The sequence below is a fragment of the Syngnathus scovelli genome, chromosome 6 (assembly GCF_024217435.2).
Source record: "Syngnathus scovelli strain Florida chromosome 6, RoL_Ssco_1.2, whole genome shotgun sequence".
Lineage (NCBI taxonomy): Eukaryota > Metazoa > Chordata > Actinopteri > Syngnathiformes > Syngnathidae > Syngnathus > Syngnathus scovelli.
In genome coordinates, this window is record NC_090852.1 from 6,630,441 (window position 1) to 6,646,210 (window position 15,770).

The 15,770-nt window shown below is 43.4% G+C and overlaps 1 protein-coding gene across 1 annotated transcript; it reads left to right on the plus strand.

Moving 5' to 3' along the window:
- Positions 1 to 2,044: 2,044 nt before the first annotated feature.
- Positions 2,045 to 15,696, plus strand: LOC125970123 (transcription factor 12). The gene is made up of 12 exons (XM_049722133.2): positions 2,045 to 2,281; positions 4,942 to 5,041; positions 5,543 to 5,682; positions 5,789 to 5,912; positions 6,250 to 6,320; positions 6,675 to 6,771; positions 6,890 to 6,963; positions 7,875 to 8,051; positions 12,904 to 13,018; positions 13,105 to 13,240; positions 13,493 to 13,722; positions 13,807 to 15,696. Exons 1-12 carry the CDS (start codon positions 2,213 to 2,215, stop codon positions 13,947 to 13,949), a joined length of 1,476 nt encoding a protein of 491 aa, XP_049578090.1. The 5' UTR covers positions 2,045 to 2,212; the 3' UTR covers positions 13,950 to 15,696.
- The last annotated feature ends 74 nt before the right edge of the window (positions 15,697 to 15,770 follow it).

Genomic DNA, 15,770 nt, shown 5'->3' on the forward strand with positions numbered 1-15,770 from the left:
GTTTTGAACAACAAAATGAAATCCAAGTACTCCTTCGCAATTAACTGCAGTGATGAAGATGGAGTGGTTGACCTGCTAACCCAGTTAACACTAGCGTGAAGAGTCAGGATTAGATTTTGTGGTTTGCACAGCTCACCTCCTGATGAGATTGAGATCAACGCGGTGCGGTTTGAGTCCAGTCAACAGTGCTAGCAAATAAAGTCCTCTTTCATTTTACCCCAAAGGTCAGTCAAGGCATGCATCAATAAAATATTAAAGACAGCAAATGCCTTGCAAGTGACCATTTAAGATTTAATTAAATTTCCTTAATTGCAAAAAATACGATAAATTAGCTGATTGTTATTTGTTGTGTATTATTTTAATGGAAAGCTAAAATGATTTTTTTTTTTAATACCACAATTGTCATAATTACTGTCTTTCGTTAGCCTAATAGCATAAATGCCCAAGCCATTTTGAATTGACCATGTCACAATATCAAGTTAAAAACACCTGGACAAATCTGAAATAAAATCAAACTATGCCCCCTTTGATTCTTCATGAAGGCTAAACAATTACATTATATATGTTAGTGTTGGTGGCGGCTCGGTGGAGCACTGGGTAGCACGTCCGCCTCACAGTTAGGAGGGTGCGGGTTCGATTCCACCTCCGGCCCTCCCTGTGTAGAGTTTGCATGTTCTCCCCGGGCCCGCGTGGGTTTTCTCCGGGCACTCCGGTTTCCTCCCACATTCCAAAAACATGCTTGGTAGGCCGATTGATCACTCCAAATTGTCCCTAGGTGTGAGTGGGAGTGCGATTGGTTGTCTGTCTCTGTGTGCCCTGCGATTGGCTGGCAACCAGTTCAGGGTGTCCCCCGCCTACTGCCCGATGACGGCTGGGATAGGCTCCAGCACGCCCGCGACCCCCGTGGGGACTAAGCGGTTCAGAAAAGGGATGGATGGATGGATGGATGTTAGTGTTGGATCAATTTGAGATGATTAAATTTACTATTTAGCCAACAAAATACATCAACAAAACCAGCGAACAAGAATATTTAAGTAGAATTTGTTTCAAGTTATATCACTTCAAATGTCATCTTATATCTCGTAAAATCTAATTCGACACAAAAAACCCACAGATACACATGAGAACAAACAAATTCTACATATCTTATGTCCATTGTATTTACTATTTTATTGTGTTTTGTTGCTTTCTATCCTACTTCAAAATGGTTGTTGCATAAGGGTATGTTTGTATAAAACTTATTTTTATTAGAGCAAGGCATCAGACTTGAGGTTTAACCTCCTTGCGGAAGTTTGCGTGTTCAAGTGCCACCCATTTGCTGTTCAGCTCGACAGCGTGAACGACTTTTAGCCCAGCCGCCACACACGTGCCTGCAATCCTGAATCTATTTGTAAATGTGGGTCAGACAAGGCTGTGTTATCCCCCATTTACCTGTCTAAAATGGGCTAATCTTTGTGTTGTCATCGCTACTCTCTGCTCTTAGGGCAGCTTCGATTTTACACAAACTCTTCCCCACTTGTCGGGATGGGAATTGCAGCGTAATTATTTTCTTAACAATGTACTAATAATTTAGCACAATGTACTCCTTTCATAACATTATTATGGAAATTCTGAACAGGTTTTCTGTGCTCCGAAACATTTTGCAGGTAGGATATGAAAGAAATAAACATGTGACAACAATCAAGATCCAGTGAATAAGTAAATTCCTGCCAGGAAAATTGTATAAAAAGAAAAGCTACAATGTTTATCTCTAAGGTACCCAAAAACCCTCTTAGAAAAAATTAGTCCATTAAAGAGAATATTTCAATTCCTCATTATGACAATGTATTTTTGTATAATTATCACAAGGAACAATTTAGTGTATATCTATTTTATTTCACTCCACACATGCACACCTAAGCTAAAATTAAGATGTGCAATGGAAGTCTACAGTACAAAAAGTGGGGGGATGCTGATCATAGTCCTGACCATGCATCAGCTAAAGTCATGAAATCCTCTCTTGGCCACCCCTTTCTACTGCCTGTAATGGTCCAGCCCTAATTTGTATACGTCGTCTGTGGGAAGCTGCACAAGCAGCAGGGGTAGATTAGGAGAGAGAAGTGCAAGAGGACTATATCCACATGAGTAGAGGGCTATATCCACATGAGTAGAGACACCGAGTGACTGACGGAACTGACACATTGTGGACTGTACTGTGAAGCGCAGCAGAGTTATGTACTGTGCTCATCCTGTCTCAAGCGCAGGCGGCAACTCACTCATGTATTGCTACAACATGAAGCCCGTGAGTACAATTTTCTTATGTGCATCTTTATCGCAGAAGAGTCACTTTGGTAGATGTGTGATGCTGATGTCATTGAATGCACCGTTGGGTTTATTTACTGGAAGAGCTTTGTTTGTTGCAACGGTGGGACAACAATTGTGGTCTGCAACTGGTGTGATGGCATTATTATGGCTCACAAGTCACGCATGTATAAGTTAGTTGTGCGTGTGTGTATAATGATTAGATAGATAGATAGATAGATAGATAGATAGATAGATAGATAGATAGATAGATAGATAGATAGATAGATAGATAGATAGATAGATAGATAGATAGATAGTGTCAAACTGACTTTTGTGGTGGGCCACATCATTTGCATTGTTTCCTTTGGAGGACCATTATGACTGTCAATGCCTTATTTTATATACAGTAAAGGCTACACAACAAACTGATGAATAACTAGTTTTGAAATCAGAGACTAGTAAAAAAAATTCAAATATTAAAAAAATAATGGATGGAAATAAAAATTGCTAGTAATTTCTCATATTTTTAAAAGCAAAGAAAATTTGTAATTTTATTAATCACACATGAAGTCGATGCACTATTTGTCCTCGTGGGCCTCATAAAATGATGTGGTGGGCCGGACCTGGCCCCTGGGCCTTGGGTTTGACACCCTATGCTTATAGACTATGGGTGTATTGTTTTCTATTGTGACTGAGTGGGGTACTGTGTCTCTTGTTTAATTCTCTACGGACGTGCATCTCAGCTTCAAGTGCTCAATCTGCACTTTTGAATCTGGAATTGAGCCCCCCCACCACCACCACGTTTGCCAATATCACAGCACACTTGTGGCGTTTGCATGTTGACAAAGTTGTATTTGAATGTGCTGGCAACGCTCCTGCTTCCTGTTAGCTAAGGCAAGCAGCCTGGCAGCAGCAAGCAGCATCTTGACATGAAGCAGATTGCTTGCTATTTCTATTTGATTTCGGCCGTCTCTCCATCGCTTCAGCCATTATCAAAGGCAGCTTTGATCTCGCTGAGACTAACCATATCCAGACATCATGGATCACAGAGGCAGAAAATTGGTTGCATGTGCTTGCTTGAGGAGCGCAGCGCTGGCTCCCAAGTGCAAGTTGATATTACTCTCATTTAACGTGATAATGTGATACCATAGCAAAACCTTGGTGTGCAGTACTTTGTTGTTTACTAGTTTCCATTTTGTTTAACCTTGTACGGAGCACTTGATTTGAAATAGTTGGAAATTAAAAACGTAACCTGAAATGTACCAGTTTTTGATTTTTTTCTCCTTTAAGAAATTTTAAAAATCCTAATTTTGTACTGCATGCCATTACTATCATAATGACATAACAAATATCAATACCAATAGGTTGAAATATAATAATTTTTAACAGGGTTCCACTGTCCTATAGTGAGGTTAAAATTAAAATGACCAAATATTATCAGTTTATTAACACACAATAAGTGTTAGTCAATTTTGAACTGGAAATCCAACAAATTTGCCCAAAATGTAGAATCCAGTTCAGTTGTTTCGATTCGTTTGCGCATTACCACGACCTGAATGACAGAGAATCTACACACACAAAAATAAATGAATACATTTAAATTTGTATTGACATTTGAGACAATAAGTTTAACATTACTTAAGGAGCTATGCTATTAAGCTAACAATATGGTTACCTCATATCGAGCTAAGATAAAATAGACTTTTTCAAAACATATGTTGACTATACTTTCATACAAATCTTTTCCTACTTAAGTCCTTTAATTGGTGCAGAAAAAAGGAGTCTCTTATCATTTGTGATGCCATGATTGATGGTTTCTAAATCAATGCTACGCTAAAAGAGGATGCCATGGTGACGGGCCTCCTCTCCTGCGGGGGCCAAAGGAGGCGTGCTGGGGCGGGGGTGTGACCATTATTAACGGGTTGCCTGCTATGCTGATGGTAAGGAGGACAATTGGCTTTATCCTTGGCCATATGCTGCCCGTGGCGGCTCAGACGGACGGGCCCAGTGTCGGCAGGGGCTCCTCTGTTTGGCCTGGCCCGCAATCACCATGGGACTCATGCCAACCAGGGTCACGGCTCTTGTGTGTGCAAATGCGTGTGCTCGGACGAGCGCGCTCAAGAGAGTCTTTAATAGCCTGCTTTACAGGACTTGTCGTCTGGGTAACTGACACCCTATTGATGCTGCGCAGGGAGTTTTATTTTCATTTCCTGGGCCACATCAAAGCGCTGGAGGGAGGTGCAGGTGCAGCCCAGACTTCTCGTGTGTGTAGTCAAAACGTAACACAAGTGGAAGATCAGATGAATTCCGCTTTGCAATTAATTTTTCCTTGGATGAAAAAAAAGGTTCAGCAAGGTCAGAGCACTTGTTATGGTTTTCTCATTGAGGCCTGTAACTCAGTTTCATTAAGAAGGGAATTGTATCTCAGCCCTCTGAAGCCAGGAGAACCGATCACGATTAGGGCAGGGATTTCTCATGCTGAATGGTTCCTAAATCCGGATGAGGAGGTGCGCGGATCTGCGGTTTATGGATTATCGCAACTGCTCTAAGTGTGCTGCTTTGTTTTGAATGTACTACTCCCATCATAGTATCCATGCGGACGTGTGGCGGTATGCATTTCCCAATGTGATCACACTGTCCCTTTGTTTTGTTTTTTAGATTTATGGGCAGTCTCCCAGGAGTGATGACTTCAGCCAGAACTCATCTTTACATCCGTCCAACAAGGTCTCCAATAATGTGTTTGCCAGCACTTTTTTTGGTAAGGAAATTGATGACAACTGTGGATCTATTCTAACACTCAGCTCATTTGAGTTGGCCAAATATTAATAAATAAATAAATAAATATAGTAAGCCAAAGAAATTTAGATCACCAAATCCTTGCTTTTAAGTAGAGCAAAAACACAAACACAGACTTTATGAAGTGGATTTATTCTTATGTCATTAAAACATTTCACATCTCCGATATGTTGTTTAAAACTTGTATTTATTTAGGATTGTGTTTTTTTTATTACTACAGTGATCCCCTGAGATCAGTATCCACAATTTACTGCTTTCAAATTATTATTGATTTTTTTTTTTCTTCCAAATACGCTAAATCACCTAAACACTTTGACTGATGTCATTCAGCCTACACTGCTGATTACAAAGTTAATTAAGTTTGGAAAAAAACAAAGTCTGTGAAAGTGGTAAATAACACTTAATTAATGTGACGTCTGCTTGAGATGCTGTGCTACATGTAACATATTGTCATTCATTTTAGAGGGCACAAGCAATTTGCCCGACATCTGGAGTGCCGTAAATGGGCTGAACCAGCATGGCTATGAAGGTGCACTGGGAGCAACCAGCAACCACCAAACACAAGCGGGGAACTACAGCAGTCTGCAGCCGCATGGACACCTGGTGAGATTTACATCCAGATTGTCACGTATCTTTTTTTTTTTTTTTTTTTTTTTTTTTTTTTTTTTTTTTACATGTGGTTTTTTTATGTTTTTTTTTTTTTTTTTAGGACTATTCCCCACACTCAGCAATTGCAGCAGACATGAACAGAGCTCTCCCTCCCATGTCCACTTTTCATCGCAACAATGTATCATCGCACACCCCGTCGATCAACACAACAGACAATTCTACCGGTGAGGCAATGAAGTCATTGAAGCTAGTAGTGCCCAAGGTCCTCTTTCTAGGTTGCACAAAAAAAAGTGAAAGGAAAAAAATAAGGGGTGCTAAAGATAAAAGATGTGATTTTTTTATTTTTTTTTCTGGTTCTAGGTTAATTATTTTGTTCTATGTTAATAGAAATGAAGCCATTAAGAGGCTAATTTGTATTTTTTTTTTTAAAAAAGAAATGTGATGTCATTTCATCACGAACCCAGATGTCACGAAAATACTTCTGGTTAAAACCCCACAAAACTTACAAAAAATAAATAAAATTGTTTGGTTATTCTTTCATTAATTCTAATTATTTGTCAGTCTCAGGAAACCATACAAATGTGCCAGGAGGGTCACAGACGGGCGATACATTGGGCAAAGCTCTAGCATCTGTAAGTATAGAGCACCACACTCCCATTGCATCAATTCATTTGTTCTCCGTTACAATCAAACATTCAAAACAAGACTATAAAACTAAAGCGAGGGCCCCGAGGGTGCAATGCAAAGAGGAAATAGTCAGTCTTTCCTGGCAGTCGCAGGCGAGTGCATATCAGCAAAGGGCTACTACTCTCTGACTTTTTATTAGCTGCTGACTAGTAATATGAGCACAATTGATGAGTTAGTTTGGGTTATGAGGCTGCTTTGACAGCAGCCGGTGCACAAATGACAAGTGCCTTTAAAATGATCCATGCCCCCATCCCACTCCTCCTCCTCTTCGTTTTCTCTCCCTCCATGTCTGCTGCCAGATTTATTCCCCCGATCACACCAGCAGCAGTTTCCCTTCCAGCTCGTCCACGCCTGTGAGGTCCCCGTCGCCTCTGCCAAACGCCAGCGAACCTGCAGGTTAACTGTCGAGCGGCTTAAATCTGCTACCCTCAGCGGAACACTGATTATTTGGAGTGCCAAGCTTTCTAGTTTGTGTTTGTTTATTTTATTTTCTCTTTGTTTTGCATATAACTAGGAACCAATATGTGGCCCCGCAGCTCAGTACAGACTCCTGGGTCGCCGCATTATGAGTCCTCACTTATATCCATGGTAAGAGATGATTATATAGTTGAGTAAATATCACCATAAAGTGCCTTTGCGAGTTCCCCGTTGCACCAGAAAAAAATCTGACATTTTCTATTTAACTCCATTTTCATGGCACATTACACATACTGCAGTTAGCCAAGCAGTGTGTGTGTGTGTCATATTCTTATCCAATGTACTTCCGTCATTTTTTCGGTGTACTCACGGACCAGTTGAGTTTCCTTTTGTTTTCTTTCGCTTTGGTTAATTCCTGTCCATAATCGCCCCACGCTTCTCGATGTGCGTGTATCCACCACGGGCGCTTGCGTGCACGTCTTTGTTGGCGTTCGTGGCGGTTTTCCGACCAAAATTCGACGGACTTTCTGAGTGCCATACAACACATAAGAAGGTTCACATAAGACGGAAAATTCACTTGATCAAACGGACAACGTCAAAAAACGATATGCCTTCACTGCTACGCCAGTGCACGTCTTTTATTCGAAATGACCCTACTAACCAATCAAATTAGCGTACTGCAATTATAACTAATCAACTAATTATGCAAATTACAACTAGTCTAAAGCGTTACTAAACATTCCTCTGACTTATTAAACCCCAAAAATATTCATCAAAACTACTTTCTAATAATTCAACCATTCAACTGGCCTGACCCAAATAAATAATGATAGCTAGCATCTTATCATCTGCCAGCACAGTCATTTATACTTTTTTAAAATATGTAATCCATCTGTATGATAAAAAGTTATATATATATATATATATATATATATATATATATATATATATATATATATACTAAGCAGAGTGAGAGAAAGAGAGAGAGAGGGAGAGAGAGAGATTTTAATCCACCAGTATGCCATGTTACTTTTTTTAGCTCAGTTACACCAGGATTAAACAAATATTTTTCAACCTACAAGTCTCAGGTAGAGGACAGACTGGACAGATTGGATGATGTGATCCACGTTCTGAGAAACCACGCCGTGGGTCCCATGCCCAGCCTGCCTGCTGACATCCACAGCCTGCTGAACCAGAACCTCCATGGCCGACCGAACCCCGCCAGCACGCTGCCACTCACGTGCCACACCCCAACTATGGTAGACTTTGAAGCATTTAAGCACGGCGCTGCACGTATGCAAATGTCATCTTGTGTTTGTGCGCGCTCTTCGGCTTGTGGACTTTTCCACGATGTTATCGGCAAAATAGGAAACAGAACACAATGGGCCAGAGACACGTCACCTTTGTGTAGGAAGTGTACTGAATGTGCGAGGTGATGGGGTTTTGCCTCAGATACGGCATGTTTTTGCCGAGTGGGCGGATTTGGGCCTAGCTAGAGGGAAAGTATATTCTAATCCCCTGGGGGAGAGCGGTATTACATTTCATACTTTGGATGTGTCGATTAGGAGTGAATCATTGCTGAAGAGAATTACTGGTGTAATATAAAGTGTATAGCAGTTTTAAGGGGAGGATTAAGATCAGCTCTGTATGAAAAATGATCCACTCAGGAGGACATTGGGTACAAAGAAGCAGATGTTGGTTTTGTGCCTGGTCCAGAAGAGTTTCAAGTGCTATCGTTTTAGGCAGCCGTCGATCCCGGGAGATCATGGGTTTGCGCCCGTTGGTGTCACTCCACGGCAGTGCTTCGTGTGGCTATACAGTCCGATCCGGGAGGCACAGCTTCTGCCGCATCTTGCACAGCGGTGGTCAGAGGTGTTATTGAAATCTTGAAAATGCAGATTTTTATTTCTGAGTCTTTTGCCGTTGGCCTGCTGCCTTAGGATGTCTTCGTAGGCGACAAGACCTTCTCTCGTTTTCTGTCTCCAGTAGCTTCTGTCTTGGGCGATAGTTTGCCATGTGTTCAGTGCGATGCCTGTGGCTTTTACACAGGCTTTTATCGCGTTTACATGTGTCCTTGTAGCGCAGCTGGGGTCATCCTACTGGCCTCGAACCAGACGACAATTCGCCGAACAGGAGATCTTTGGGGATTCTTCCCTCGTCCATACGGGTCACGTGGCCCAGCCAGCGCAGGCGTCTCTGCTTGAGCAGGGAGAACATGGAAGGTATTTTGGTCATCTCCAGCACTGCGTTGTTGGTTACATGATCTTTCCAAGTGATCCCGAGGATGCGACGTAGACATCGAAGGTGGAAGGCATTCGGTTTCTTCTCTTGTCTTGCATGGAGCGTCCAGGTTTCGCTGCCATAGAGTAGGGTGCTCAAGACACAAGCTTTGTAGACCTGAACCCTGGTGTTTCTCATCAGGTTGTTGTTGGACCAGACTCTTTCTGTGAGGCGAGCAAAAGTTGATGCAGCTTTGCCGATCCGCCGAGCGAGTTCCTTGTCAATAATCACCTTGTCTGAAATGGTAGAGCCCAGGTAGATAAAGTCATGGACGGACTCCAGTGTGTGGTTTGAGATTGTGATTGCCGGTGGTGTTACAACATCCTGGCCCATCACTTGTGTCTTTTTTAGGCTGATGGTTAGGCCGAATTGTTCACAGGCGTATGCGAAGCGAGACATGAGTGCGTGGAGTTCCTCTTCTGTGTGGGTTGCAACAGCTGCGTCATCAGCGAACAAGAATTCTCGGAGGCACCTGGTTCGAACTTTGGTCTTGGCCTTTAGTCTTGTGATGTTAAAGAGGTTGCCGTCGTGTCTAGTTCGTAAGTAGATTCCTTCTGTGGCGTTTCCAAATGCAAACTTCAGCATGACGGAGAAGAATATACTGAACAGGGTTGGAGCCAGAACACATCCTTGTTTTACCCCGCTGCTGATGTTAAATGATTTGGATGCATTGCCGTCGTGTATGATAGTTCCTTGCATGTTGTCATGGAATGATTTGACAATGCTCAGCATGGTGGGGGGGCAGCCAATTTTTTCCAAAATGTTGAAAAGTCCTTTTCTGATCAAAGGCCTTGGTTAGATCGATGAAGGCAAGGTAAAGTGGTTTTCTTTGTTCTCTGCATTTCTCTTGTAGTTGCCTCACAGAGAAGACCATATCTATGGTGGATCTTTCCGCTCTGAATCCGCATTGTGATTCTGGGTAGACTCTGTCGGCCAGGACCTGCAGTTTTCTTAACACTACGCGCGCGAAGAGTTTGCCGACAATGCTGAGGAGTGAGATTCCGCGGTAATTGTTGCAGTCACTTCTATCACCCTTGTTCTTGTATAGGGTGACTATGTTTGCATCTCCCATGTCCTGTGGCACTTCGCCTTCCTTCCAGCACAAAGAGAGGATCTCGTGAAGATGTTGGATGAGTGTACCCTTTGCACATTTCAGAACTTCTGGAGGGATGCCATCTTTTTCTGGTGCTTTGCCAGACACAAGGTCTTCTAGTGCGCTTTTTGTTTCTTCCAGGCTGGGATTTTCGTCTAGCTCCCTCATGATCGGCAGTTCTTCAATTGAGTCGAGAGCATCTTGGCTAACGTTTGTCTCACTGCTGTACAGTTGTGAGTAGTGCTCTGCCCAGCGCTCCATTTGCTGACCTTTATCGGTGATGATGTCCCCTTGGGCTGACTTCAGTGGGGCAGTGGTTTTCCTCGTTGGCCCAATGACAAGTTTTATTCCTTCATACATGCCACGGATGTTTCCTGTGTCTGCTGCAGTTTGAATCTTGACGCAAAGTTGGATCCAGTAATCATTGGCACATCTTTTGCAAGGTTTTTGCACTTTGCTGCGGGCTGTTCTCAGTGTCTGCAGGTTTTTGTCGTTGGGGGAGGATTTATATTGTCTCAGGGCTTGCCTCTTTTGTTCTATCAGAGGGAGTAGCTCTAAAGAGTGTGCCTCGAACCAGTCTGTGGATTTTGTTGTTTTCCGTCCGAATGTTTGCATGGCGGTGTTGTAGACAGCATCTCTGAAGTGTTCCCATCTTTTGGAGGCGCTGCCCTCAGGGGTCTCTTCAAGGGCTTTGTCTACTGCGGCTGCGAATAGTTCTACTTTTCGAGGATCAGATGTACCATTGGTGTTGATGCGAGCTCTGCCGACTTTCTTCGAGTGATGGACTTTTCTCGGCTGTAGCTTCACTCTGTTGCATACGAGGGAATGGTCAGCGTCGCAGTCAGCACTCTGGTAGCTTGACGTCAGACAGATCGTTTTGTCTGGTTAGTACGAAGTCGATCAGGTGCCAGTGTTTTGATCTTGGGTGCCTCCATGAAACCTTGTGCTGGGTCTTGGTGCTGAAAAATGTGTTGGTGATGCAGAGGTTTTGTTGGCAGCACAGTTCCAATAATCTCTGTCCATTTTCGTTGATCTTGCCAATTCCGAAGTGTCCTAGACAGGATGGCCAGCTGTTGTAGTCCTGGCCAACACGGGCGTTGAAATCTCCAAGGATGAGCAGCTTTTTGTTGGGAGGTATGCTCTGAATTGTGTTGTTGAGCTCATCATAAAACTTGTCCTTGGCTTCTTGAGATGACGGAAGTGTTGGTGCGTAGGCACTGATAAAGTTCACCACGCCTGTTGATGATCGGAGCTGAAGTTTCAGGAGTCTCTCTGTTCCCTCGCATGGCAAGATGGAACCAGATAGGCTGTTCCGATAGGCGAATCCCACGCCATGTTCTTTTGGTTCACCAGGCTGTTTTCCTTGCCAGATAAAGGTGTAATCTTTCTCCCTGATGCAACCAGAAGAGAGGAGTCTTGTTTCCTGAAGAGCAACAATGTCTAGCTGTAACCTCAGAAGTTCGTTGTTGATAACGGTGGTCTTTCGGGCATCATTGATGGCTTGAAGGTCTTCAGAAAGGCCAGTGGTTAAGGTTCGTACATTGCACGTGCCAATTTTCAAGTATGAGGGGGGTTTTCCTTTAGTTTTCCCGTTTTGTTTGCATTTTCGGCCTGGTGTAAGACTTTGTCGGGCTACTTGTCAGGTTTCCCCTATGACCCACACACCCAGTGGGGCAAGTAGACCGTGGCGAGGCAGCACCTTACTGGCTGGGCACTGCCCAGCTTGAAGCGGGCGGTAGCTGCCCAATGAGACGCGAAGATCTCTCCCACTGTCGAAAACAACCCCTGGCGCCTCGCTCTTCGCCAATCGAGCGGTGGCTTATAACCGGTAAATCTGCTGCTTTCCGTTTTTGTTCCAACACTGTGACGCGATGCTGAAGTGGACTCTTCAGGGCGCAGAGCCTGAGCATGTTTCTATGGAGAACAAGCTGTTGCCCATGTAGGAGGTTCCCCCACTCCACTCCGCTGGACACACCAGGGGAAGGGCAGGGCCAATACTGTCTGAGTGCCGGCGAAGTCGCAGGAGTTGCCGGAAAGACGTTGAATCAACACAGGATCCGCCTTAGGGACTCCAGCTCCGGATTTTTCCTCAGGGTTGACTCCCGAAGCCTTTTCCCATGAACGGGTGTTGCCGCAAGGCAGCGGAGGTTTGAAATCAGAGTTTTCCTTCTCCTATCCCTTCCTAACCCAAGGGGAAATTGATTTTCTGTAGGGGTTGACTCCCTTAGCCCATTCCTCCCCCGAGGAAACCACTGGGCAGTAGTACTATTTAACCCATAGTTTGGGGGCTGGTTCGTGGGCACCAGGGCGTGTCCACACGCCGGTGGGCCTGCGTGCCGCACGTCTAGGGGCGAGACCTCCTCCGAGTCCCTTGTAGTTCCGCCTGGGTCCGTGTTGTACCCAGTTATCGTGTGTCGCCGCGTGGAGGCACTACATAGGGCTTGCTGTTAGAGAGGCTATGTACTGGCAAGGAGAGACTTACGCACTCGGCTCTCCCGTTCGCAAACTGCTAGCCAGCGGTGAGGGTTGACAGTGAGAAGTGACATGCACTAGGCACTCCACCAACACACTAGACGCATAACAACAACCCGACTTGGTCTTATGAAGTCAGACACACAAGCGCTATACTGTATCACAATTTATGATTATTGTTGAAAGGATTCTCACATGGTGTACTAGCTAAAACACATACTGTAAATATCGGCCATATTTCATCAACTTTTTTGTGTGCCGCAAAGGTTGAAGCTGTTACCATGAATAACAACCACTCAGCCTTCCAGGGCCGCACACAGAACGGACATCCGTACCCTGCTAGACAGGGGACCACGCTGGAGTCCATGCCAAGAGCTCGAGGTGACTCAATGGCTAATTTTTAACCTTGATGGTGATCATCTGCCAAATTGATGTCACAGTATGTAACATTCCCTCTTCCCTTGCAGGGAGTTTGGGAATCCCAGGAAATGTGGAGCTGAAGATGGAAGAAGATATGATGCACACCAATCACAGCTCTGACAGTCAAAGGTCAGATGAGGAAAGCGAACTCAAATCGCATGGAGACAACAGCACGCGGGACAGGTAGACCACGTTTCCAGTTTTATATACTTTGAGTCACCTAGTCTGACCTGACAGCACATACTGGATGAAATCTGATTGGATAACAACATGTATGAATGCAAATTAGGAGACTAAACTATTGGAAATAAATTGATATTTTATATGGAACAAAAATAGAGAACTGTTCTTCTTAGTGGACACCAGAGGGTAGTCAAATCCACATCAAATCGATTCGACATTCATTCTCCTCTCCCATCTCGTCCAATGCTAAAGTATCCACGAGGACGAAGATCTGAGTCCAGAACAGAAGGCCGAGCGTGAGCGTGAGAGGAGGATGGCCAACAACGCTCGGGAGCGTCTACGCGTCCGTGACATCAACGAGGCCTTCAAGGAGCTAGGTCACATGTGTCAACTGCATCTGAAGAGTGAGAAGCCGCAGACAAAGCTGCTGGTGCTGCACCAGGCTGTGGCCGTCATTCTCAGCCTGGAACAACAAGTCAGAGGTGAGCGCCGTACGCAGATGATCTTACAAAAAAAAAAAAAAACGCTTGTCCTTACACTCAACCAAACCATCGCTTGCCCCTCAGAGAGGAACCTCAACCCGAAAGCGGCGTGTCTGAGAAGGAGAGAGGAAGAGAAGGTCTCTGCTGTCATGACAGATGCTCAGTCCATGCATATCGCATTTCATCCAAGTCTGAGCGACCCTGCAAACCCAATGGGCCATCTCTGAGGATCCTAGCAGTCAACAATTCTCAACAATTTACCAATATGGACTTCCAACATCACCTTTATGAGGATATATTTTTATTAATATTTGGTTGTTGACACAGTGTTGAAGGAGCTCTAAATTGTGTGTGTGGGGGATATATAGTACACTCAAAAAATGTTAGGGATAATTGAATTGGCTTTCAAGATGATCCAAAAATGCACTATATCGTATAGATGAGCTTCATTTGACCTTCTGTAAAAATTCCAATACACATCACACCAACCATGAATGCAGCATCGGCAAATAATGGGAGACAGAATTATAAAAATACAATTATAGCATTCCACAAAGAAAAAAACTAACGGGAACGCAACTGTTTGTCTTTTATAGCTCTGTTTCCCAACATTCTTGCTTTCAAAACTGTTGCTGACTGTCTCAGAGAAGGACTCCACAAGGGACGCAATTTCCATGTACAAAAGCCACACGATAGAAAACAAATTTCACACACATTTCTGCTGCCATAAGTCACAATGTGCCACTAACACCAATTGATTGAGTTGTTTAATAATACTGAAACATTGAACAGCTGGAAATGTTTAACAAAGGATAATATATAAACCTTTAACTTGGTTATAATGCAATTTAGGCTACTCTTGGAATTGTTATAAGTATGAGCACATTTTGAAAAAACTGTTTGATATTAAATGAGCATCAGAGACTCTGTAAAGTGTCGATGTAGTTGAACAATCATCCCCTCGCTTCTCCAACACACTTCTAACTTTGTGCCTGAAAGTATACTTCAAACAGACAAATGCATTGTAACTTGCAGATGTTTTGTACATTTTTTGGGTATATTTATTATCTTTCCTGGATGGATGAAACGCCGTTGTAGCAAGGTTTGATAGCGTATTTGCCCAAATGGCAGACATGACATTTCGTGCTCAGACAGCAGATTTATTTGTTCTGTGGCTTGTGAGTGTGGAAGTTGCTGTGAGTTTAGTGTGTGTGTGTGTGTGTGTGTGTGTGTGTGTGTGTGTGTGTGTGTGTGTGTGTGTGTGTGTGTGTGTGTGTGTGTGTGTGTGTGTGTGTGTGTGTGTGTGTGTGTGTGTGTGTGTGTGTGTGTGTGTGTGTGTGTGTGTGTGTGTGTGTGTGTGTGTGTGTGTGTGTGTGTGTGTGTGTGTGTGTGTGTGTGTGTGTGTGTGTGTGTGTGTGTGTGTGTGTGTGTGTGTGTGTGTGTGAGAGAGAGTGTGTTTCAGGAGTTGGCCCATTCTGTGAATGAACAGATCTCCAAGAATGTTTTAATTAGCATCCTATCTATTGAAGCTGTTCTTTTATTTGGATGTTTAGCACTGTTAAGAACAACACTGGTGGGCAAAAACAAAATGTTTGTCACTGACATCATTCCTTTTCAGAGCAAGCCAAATGGGTGTGTGTGCGCATGTGTGTGCGTGTGTGTGTGCGTGTGTGTATCTGCGCATGTTTAGGACATCCCCCCCCCCCTAAGTTATGTAACTTAACTTTTATACAAATGTCTGTAAATGCTTTTGTCACTCTTGATTTTACAAAGGAAACATTGAGCAGTTTTAGACTCGATTCGTGTTTTGAGTAATATGTTTATGCAGAATGGTGTGTTTATTGTTTTTCTGAACAAATCTCAAATAATCATAAAAAATTCTGCTATTATAAAATGCACAGTATGTGTACAGTTTAAATTAGCCTAATGTCTTGTGTCTGCATACATAGCAATACATGTTTTTCTTGTTCTTGATCTCTTTTTCTCTGTTAATACTTGGAATTTGTGGGGTACTACACTCGCATCAATCACTATTTGTCAAATTGAGT

Coding starts and splice junctions, on each gene's coding strand:
- LOC125970123 (XM_049722133.2), top strand. CDS start 2,213: ATGTACTGTGCTCATCCTGTCTCAAGCGCAGGCGGCAACTCACTCATG. Junction 13,241..13,492: donor GACAACAGCACGCGGGACAG/GTAGACCACGTT, acceptor CCAATGCTAAAG/TATCCACGAGGACGAAGATC. Junction 13,723..13,806: donor CCTGGAACAACAAGTCAGAG/GTGAGCGCCGTA, acceptor CTTGCCCCTCAG/AGAGGAACCTCAACCCGAAA.